Here is an 8,864-nt window from a genome sequence, read left to right on the forward strand (position 1 = left end):
GAAAAACCCTAATTTATGCTCAATGTAACACATTTACTTTACTTTTATTTGTGATATTAAGAAAAACCAAATTATATTTACTATGACATATTTACCCTAAACTTTTCTTGTAACATAAACAAACCCCAAACTTGTACCTGCATGAGATATTTACTCTATGTCAAAATTTTGTTAGATAATTTTCCAACTAAAATAATGTCGTTTTATTTTACCTAAGCCTCGTGGGTGCCATGTCAACATCGTTTGCCTTTTATCGTTCATGCAGGCAGAATTTTTATTGTGCTTATTGATGAAACCTTGATGGAGAATAAATGTGTTACGTAGGTATAAATTTGGGATTTTTGATATCACAAAAGAAAAATTATAATAAATGTGTCACAGTAGGCATAATTTGAAATTTTTTGATGGCTTTCATCCATAATTTCAAATATTTTCTTTTTGAGTTTTTTTTTAAATTTTTGCAATTTTTATTAGACGTGAAATTCTTAGAAAATTCGAAATATATCAATTTAATACGGGATGGTACGTATTTTTTCATAATATTCTCACAATTCGATAGTTACTTTAAGTTTATTAGAAAAGATAATAAGTGAAGTTTTGTTCTATTTTAAGAAATCAAAACCCATGTGCGCTAAATAGAAAACTTGCATATGCTTGTGGTGGGAAGGTGGGACTCCCAATTAATAAGTCAATGAGTTAAGACACAACAATTACCAATGCGTCGTCCCACTACAAGGCAATTAGGGATTTTCGAAAGGTCTATAAAGAAATTTAAGGATATTATGAAGAGAAATGTCTAAGGTTATCAGTAGTTATTGTTCTTCAACCAATGAAATTCGTTGAAAAATAAAGAGACTGTTGTTTAACGATTGAGAGTTACGGTGCAATATTATGTTTTGGTATTGTTGTATTTTAGAGTTTACCAAGGTGTCTCTTTCTTGTTAGAAAAAAAATGAAACTTTTAAGTTTTGCCCCAGTATTCCAACCATCAAAAATCGATTTGGAAAGGAGAAGACCAGACTTTTGTTTTCCCACGGAAGGAGAGACACTGCCTTAAACTCTAGAATCCAGAGAATCTTTTCAGAGACTATTTGGAAAGTTAGAGCAACTCTTTTGGAAGAGTACTCCAGTCTCTGGCTCCCAATGGCTTGTTTCTTCTCGATGAGTAGCCACAAAAAAATTAAAAATAAATATGTTGAATAAAACGCATTTGGAAAATGTAACCGTGCACTGCACTCCACAAGACCTCGTCACACGCGGAATTTTATCATTGAAATATCTCATGCAAGTGTCTAGGACTAGCTGATGTTAACTCCGCAGCTTGAACTAAGCTAATAACTACAGTTACTTGACCCAAAAGAAAAACGAAAAGGAAAATCCATCTTACTTCTCCTTATATACCCCTGAACCCATCGGATCAATTCATCGAGGGAAAAAAAAACATGGAGAGAGTCGAAGGAAGAACCATGGTCATCCATGAGTTTCTTTTAAAAGTTTTGGTGCTTGGGATCATCATATTGGGTCCATACCACAGTCACGCAGCAGAAGCTGATTATCCAATCACGAAGCCTGGATGCCAAAGTTCCTGCGGAAACCTCTCGATTCCATATCCCTTTGGATCGAGCGACAGCAGTTCTGATTGCCACTTCAATTTCCCATCCTTTATTGTCTATTGTGACCACACTACCGACCCTCCTACACCTTACATTCGGAACAGCAGCACTAACTTGCAAATAAGTGACATTTCTGTCACGGATCACGAGATGCGGATATCACTTTGGGTCGGTTGGGCCTGTTATAACTCTTCCGGATATGATGGGTCTTCGAGCTATGATCCGTGGCTCACCCTAGCTAAATTCCCCATATCCAGCACCAAGAACAAGTTCACCGCGGTCGGTTGCGACACGTCGGCCTACTTCCACGACGGCCGTGAGAAGTTCACTCTTGGGTGTGTGTCTTTGTGCAGCAACATTACGAACTTGACTAGCGGGTCATGTTCCGGTATTGGATGTTGCGAGACGAGCATCCCTGCAGACTCCTTAAACTACCAAATCTCCTTTCAGAGCTTTTACAAGCATGCCTACGTCCTGGATTTCAATCCTTGTAGCTATGCCTTCGTTGCCGAAATTGGATCCTACAACTTCTCAGTTGACGACCTTAATCAGATTAAATCTAACAAGTCCACTCTAGTTCTCGACTGGGCAATAGGGAATCAAACTTGCGAAGACGCCAGGAAGAACCCCGCAAGCTACATGTGCACCAACAACACCAAATGCACCAACGCGGAAAACGGCTCCGGGTACAAGTGCACCTGTTTAGAAGGTTACCAAGGCAATCCTTACTTAGAGAATGGTTGTCATGGTACGTTTATAACATCAACATTATTTGACTTGTCCTTCATATTATTATGATCCAACGGGATTAGATACATTTGATATGTGTGTGTGTTACTTATGTAGATATTGATGAATGCGCGGATCCAGTGAAGTACCCATGTGAGGGAAAGTGCAATAATACTGAGGGGAATTATACATGTTTATGCCCAAAGGGTTATCATGGTTATGGCAAGAAGGGCAATGAAAATGGACAAGGATGCATTGCTAATCCATCGGATTTGGTGAATATTTTGGTTGGTAAGTTCTTTGATCTTACTTGGAGTGCCTCCCGCTTGAAACATACCATCCTAACTGATTTCGAGAATAAATAACTAAATTTCATTATGATTTATGAGAAAAATTAACTGTTCACACCTTCGCCCGATTTTTCTTCCATTATTTCCCTCACTTGGAAAAATTCAAAGTGAAACTTTTCTATATCAATTTCACTGAAGTTTCTATGTAGAAGACAAATGAGATTATCTAACGCATTACGTAAATCACACGTTACTAATTATATCCCAATTGAGCTTTCTTAAAATTCAGAAGTATATTAATTTCACTCGTGTCAATGTCTGTACTCTAGCATTTTTTATTTTCATTTTTTGACTTGGTAACTTGGGTTTTGGCTATATGCGAGTACATTTTCCGTCGATTGAGATCACCTTGCTAATATTAATATCTCTGCTGCACGACTTGTAAACGCATCATCTTCGGTGCTAATCATATATTATAGCGTGGACACGCAAGGTCGGCCGATTGGATTTGTCAAAATGATGACTCGGATAATCTCACAAGTCACGAAATTGCCATTTGTGTAGATAGGTATAGAAGACTTGGAACATGTCAATGATTTGGTCAGCGGCCTTCTTGCATCATAAATCTTAATTATATTGGCGAGAATGGTAAAACAAAGCTCGAACTAGATAGAGAACTATGTGTCATCAGTGATCACCAAAAAATGATCTTAACATAATACACTTACCTTTTAGGAATAATCACACACTAAATCATAATCTCGAATCCTCTCCCTCTCTGCCCACAAGCTCCATCAATTACCACCTCTGTTGCTCGTAGCCATCACCTCTGGCGAAGTCGGAACTGGGCGCGGCCGAGACAACCAGCACTACCACCACAAGTCTCCCTCTGTGGGCGTAAGGGCGCGCCCATGTGGGGGGCATTTGTGTGAAAAATACACAGTTATCTCCAAATCTAGGATGCCGTTAGCCTTAAATATTTACACAATTCTCGCACACAGTTATTAGCTTATTACCACCTGTGACACATTCTTTAATTCCTTTCCTCTATATGCCATTTCTATCTTCTTACAGTCATGAATTGTGCTTATTGAATTTATGAAACTTACTATTATTGAGGGGCCGGATACAATGGCAAGGAAATCAGACAAACACACACACACAAAAAAAAAAAAAAAAAATTCTCCACATGAGGCATGCGGTGGGTACGCAACATCTTCACTAAATTTGAGCCAGGGCCGGAGGATGTAAATCTCACCCTCACCTCGCCCCATCTCTTTGCCATCCTCAACTATTTGCTTAAACTGCCTCCTTTCCCGAGCCTCCTTTCCCAAATGCAGTTAAATGGCAAAATGAAGAAAATGATTGATTAGATTCTGGACTTACATGATCTTTTAATCTAATTAGGGTGGACAGTGTTCTCATTTTAAGAGGTAAAATAAGTGTAAACATACCCACGAATTTAAATAATCCTAATCCTTTCTTAATTCCTAAAAGTCAAACTTCTTCCTTTCTCTCTAATGTTTTGATTAGCATCTAAGGACTGATAGTAATGATTGAATGATTGTTTCGTCTTTCTCGAATGTGTGGTACACAACCTAGGTAACTTTTTTCATTTTTTGCACAAGCCATTTAGATAGAAAGTCAATTACTAGCAATATGACAAAATTTATCCGAGGTGATGACACGAGTCAAAGAGGAAGTTACACACAGCCTCTGTACCATATACTAAGCCATTTGAGAAGATGTCTTCAAAGTTACTAGTCCTTGCCATTTTCATGTCATCAAAAGGGATATAGCTAGAAATTGAGGTAGGACTTGTATTGAGTTATTTAAACTCATGCATAGTTCGACCGAAAAGTCTCTATATATGCATGCTTTGAGACATGGATTTGGTTGCATAAGACCTAGAAAATTGTAAGCAAGTATACTGTAGTACCCTGGGCCAAGAAAATAAGCATTCTTGTGGTTAGTTCGAGTTTATACTTTATATCTTTTTTCTTGTCGATTAAACCCGTTAATTGACGACAATTTTAATATGCATTGGCCCTCGTGCTATTCTTTTTTCCGTAGATTAGCTTAACCAAATCCGTTGTTCTAATTCAGACTCAAATTGTCCCAAAACTACTAAGTTTTTAAGGAAACCTCGCCGTATAATTCTAGAGAAAGTTTCAAAGCGTGGCTGCTTTTACAAGTTACAATGACTCAATGTGCTGTTAATTGTGTGATTAATCAGTCTAAAAAAAGTGGTGTTATATACAGGTGTTGCTGCGGGCATAATAGTGCTGCTATTTGGTATAGGCTTTCTGTATTTCGGATACAGGAAAAGGAAGTTCATTAGGCTCAAAGAACAATACTTCGAGCAAAACGGTGGCTTGCTTTTGAAGAAACAATTAGATAAACCTGACGGAACCACAAAAAATGCAAAAATCTTCAGCGCTGAAGAGCTAGAGAAAGCTACCAACAATTATGATGAGAATAGAATAGTTGGCCGAGGAGGATATGGTACCGTTTACAAAGGGTTATTGCCAAAGAATGTGGTAGTTGCGATTAAGAAGTCCAAGCTTGTGGATCAAAGCCAAATTAAACAGTTCATCAATGAAGTCATCGTGCTTTCACAGATTAATCACCGTAATGTGGTCAAGCTTTTGGGATGTTGTTTGGAAACAGAGGTGCCTTTATTGGTGTACGACTTCATCAACAATGGAACCCTCTTTGACCACATCCACAATCCAAACAAATCATCAAAGCTGTCTTGGGAGATTCGATTGAGAATTGCTTCAGAAACTGCTGGAGTCCTCTCGTACTTGCACTCCGCAGCTTCCACTCCCATTATTCATCGAGATGTCAAATCGGCAAACATCCTTTTGGATGATAGTTACACCGCGAAAGTCTCCGACTTTGGAGCTTCAAGATTAGTCCCACTTGATCAAATGCAATTGCCGACTATTGTTCAAGGAACATTCGGATACTTAGACCCTGAATACTTGCTCACAGGCCAATTGACAGAGAAGAGTGATGTTTACAGTTTTGGGGTAGTGCTAGTTGAGTTATTGACGGGGAAGAAGGCACGTTTTTTTGACCCATCCGAAGAAGAGAGGAGCTTGGCAATGTACTTTCTTTCATCATTGAAGAAGGGCAAATTGTTTCACATTGTTGCGGAAATTATTGCAAATGGAGAAAATAATGAGCAGGTGACAGAAGTTGCCAATCTTGCAAAGAGATGCTTGAGTATAAAAAGTGAGGAGAGACCAACCATGAAGGAAGTAGAAATGGAACTGGACGGACTTAGAGCAATGGCTAACCATCCATGGATCAATGGTATCGATGTGAATCCAGAAGAGACAATTTGTTTATTGGGAGAGAATACAGACCAATGTGTACATGAATAGTATTGCCAGCACAAGCACTGGGTACACAGATAGCATTAAAAGCCATCCACCAGTTAGTAGTGGGAGATGACCATATTAAGGTTATCTATGTATGTTTGGGTATGTTGTGAGGGCTGTTATGGTTGCAATAGGTCTCCGTTGACTGCGCAAGTGATTGGGTTCTTTCACGTTGAAACTAGTTCGCCGAATGGTTTCCATGCATGGAAGAAAACTCTTGAAAAGTCTAGCCTTATAATAAAGTCAGTGTAATGATTCAGTAAGTGTTTCTGTGAATACAGGATAAGTTAGCTTTAGAAAGCTCTGGATTCAACTCGGTGAAATGATGTAATATAGTTTCCTCCTTCTACCTTTTCTTGGTGGTTGCTTGTGAGATTTGGGAGCTCTATTGTCTTTTGAGTGTACCGAAGTTAATATGATATGGAAGTGCAGATTTCTGTTTGCTCGACGATGTAGTTTGTCCACCTTGGATGAATCGTTTTTTCCTGGGTAATTCCATGGTCTTGCCTGACATTCATACAATGAAACGTTCGTGCATCGATTATTCATATGAGAAATGTTCAATTCCATACACCATCATCCGAATTGAATTTCACGTTTAACTTTTGCTCGTGTATTACTCGTCCATACATCGAATGGGGGTACGGTCATATTTGCCTTATTGAGATGCGATTATGAACATCATTCATATCCATTTGTAGTCAAGTTTTTACAAAGTTATTGTCCATATTAATAATCAACCAATCAAACACATTTCCTTCGATTAGTGAGGAGGAAAATAAAGTCCAATAGAAGTTCGTATTTCACAGGTGCTGGACTCACTTAACTAAGGCGCATCTTTTCACAGGAAAAAAAGAAACCGAGAATTTGTGCTGAGATCCTCCTAATTCTTTGTAATTAAGGTGGCGTAGCATATATGTGGATATAATAGTAATTATCGCGCTAGAGCAAGTGCAACTAATTGGGTTGATCAACTGGCTACTCTACTTACCAGGCCTGGCCCGGGCGTCCCTCACCTGATGCCAGTGAGTCAGTGACCTCTGCTGGCCATCGGCAAGGCCTTGCGGTGGCCGGTGGAGGGAAAGGGGAAAAAACAAGGAAAAGAGAAGAAAAGAAGAAAAGAGGAAGAAATTTGAAAAAATAAAAATACTAAATTATTATTAAAAATTGTCATCGTCGGATGTGCCACGTAACAAGGTTGGTGTCTATGTTAACGATTTTCGGCCAAAATTAGTCGAATAGACTTAATTGGAAAAACTGAAAGGCTTAAGATTGAATTTTAAAAAGTGCAATAAGTTTAAAACTTTTTAAATAATTTTTCCTTGATACTTGTGCTTAGAAAGATGTTTGAATTCACTATCTTTCAATTGAAATTACCGACATATGCTATATCGACATCCTAAATTACAGAATCTTGACGGAAGAGGGAAGTGGAAATCTGCCACGAAGATGAGTTTAGTAGACGTGTCTTTTGGATTTGGTTTGGTTACACTTGTCATAATTGTGGGCGGAGGTTAAATTGTACGCTCATTTGTGGCATAGCCTTGAGAATTTGCCTGTTATAGTTGATTCCCCTGATGTTGGGTTGCTGAGATCCGCGCCACTTGATTTGCATTTAGCCCGAATGCTGATTGCGAAAAGCATGTTTCCAGGATTCTTTGTTTATGTAGATGTAGATGTTAAGAACTTGTTGAAGAGGACAAGCTACGAGTGTAGACTGCACATTCATTTCTAAGTTGCAAATGCATGAAGTGGTGAATAATAAGAAAGAGATCAACAAATTTGCTGAGTACTGCTGCGCTGTTAAAGGTGAGGGGTAAGCCACGAGTTCCAGGTTGTGTGCATACTTTGGGAATGAGAGATGTTGCTGAACTTTAAAATTTTCAATTTACTACTATCTGAACGGTTCTCATTGAATCTTTTTTTTTGTCGGTATTTGGCTGTTAATTATGACTGTTTCACCCATAAAAAGATATTATCATTATTTTGGATACTGGAGGTGGAATTGCTTTGAATGTTCGGAGGACTGCGAAAGACTTGATAGCAGCAGGAGCTGCCGCTGTTTTCTAGGGGTACTATTTGTTGATTCTGATTAAAGCAGCAAAGAAGCAGAAAAACCAGAACTATAGATATCGAGGAAGAAAGATGAAAAAACAGAGGAAACAGAGAGAACAGAGCATGAAAACTGTCTTCTGCAGTTCTGATAAAAAAGTCAAGTACAGAACACGACTTAAACCAAAAAAAAATAACTGCACACACACACACACGTTCAGCTTGTAACTGCACCTGAACAAGTGCTTAACTTCCTAAATAACACAACAACAACTGCATAACATAATTGACTAAGTGAGAAAAATAAACTAGAACAGTATAAAAAAACAGAACAGAGAAACTTTAGTCTAAAAACAGCAGTACTGATACATTAAAAAACCAACAAACTCCTCCTTGGATCAGTAGCTGCTGCATACTCCAATTTTCTTTCTCAATGCTTCAAATCTTCCAGCTTGAAGTGGTTTAGTAAAAATATCAGCAAGTTGATCTTCAAATCTGCAATAAACCAGCATGACCTCACCATTTTGTTGCACCTCACGTAGAAAGAAGAACTTGACCTTGAAATGCTTAGTTTTGCCATGAAAAACTGGGTTCTGAGATATTGCAATTGCAGCTTGGTTATCCACATTGATCTTGATACATTCATTGAAGTTCAGCCAAAGATCTTTCGTTATCTTCTTCAGCCATAAGGCTTGATTTGCTGCTGCAGTAGCAGCTATAAACTCTGATTCAGCAGTAGATTGAGCTACAATTTCTTGTTTTTTAGAACACCAAGTGAAACAAGCTGATCC

General features: G+C 38.4%; 1 protein-coding gene across 1 annotated transcript; it reads left to right on the plus strand.

Annotated features, from left to right (window-relative positions):
- Window positions 1–1,466: 1,466 nt before the first annotated feature.
- Window positions 1,467–6,024, plus strand: LOC104450896 (putative wall-associated receptor kinase-like 16). Its single transcript, XM_039314717.1, has 3 exons — window positions 1,467–2,361; window positions 2,460–2,633; window positions 4,895–6,024. The coding sequence occupies exons 1-3, from the start codon at window positions 1,467–1,469 to the stop codon at window positions 6,022–6,024; spliced, it is 2,199 nt and encodes a 732-aa protein (XP_039170651.1).
- The last annotated feature ends 2,840 nt before the right edge of the window (window positions 6,025–8,864 follow it).

The sequence above is a fragment of the Eucalyptus grandis genome, chromosome 6, assembly GCF_016545825.1.
Source record: "Eucalyptus grandis isolate ANBG69807.140 chromosome 6, ASM1654582v1, whole genome shotgun sequence".
NCBI lineage: Eukaryota > Viridiplantae > Streptophyta > Magnoliopsida > Myrtales > Myrtaceae > Eucalyptus > Eucalyptus grandis.

Bases quoted from the DNA above. Each gene is read 5' to 3' on its own strand.
- LOC104450896 (XM_039314717.1), top strand. From the start codon at position 1,467: ATGGTCATCCATGAGTTTCTTTTAAAAGTTTTGGTGCTTGGGATCATC. The intron at 2,362-2,459 runs GTACGTTTATAA...TTACTTATGTAG, and splicing joins CTTAGAGAATGGTTGTCATG to ATATTGATGAATGCGCGGAT. The intron at 2,634-4,894 runs GTAAGTTCTTTG...TGTTATATACAG, and splicing joins TTTGGTGAATATTTTGGTTG to GTGTTGCTGCGGGCATAATA.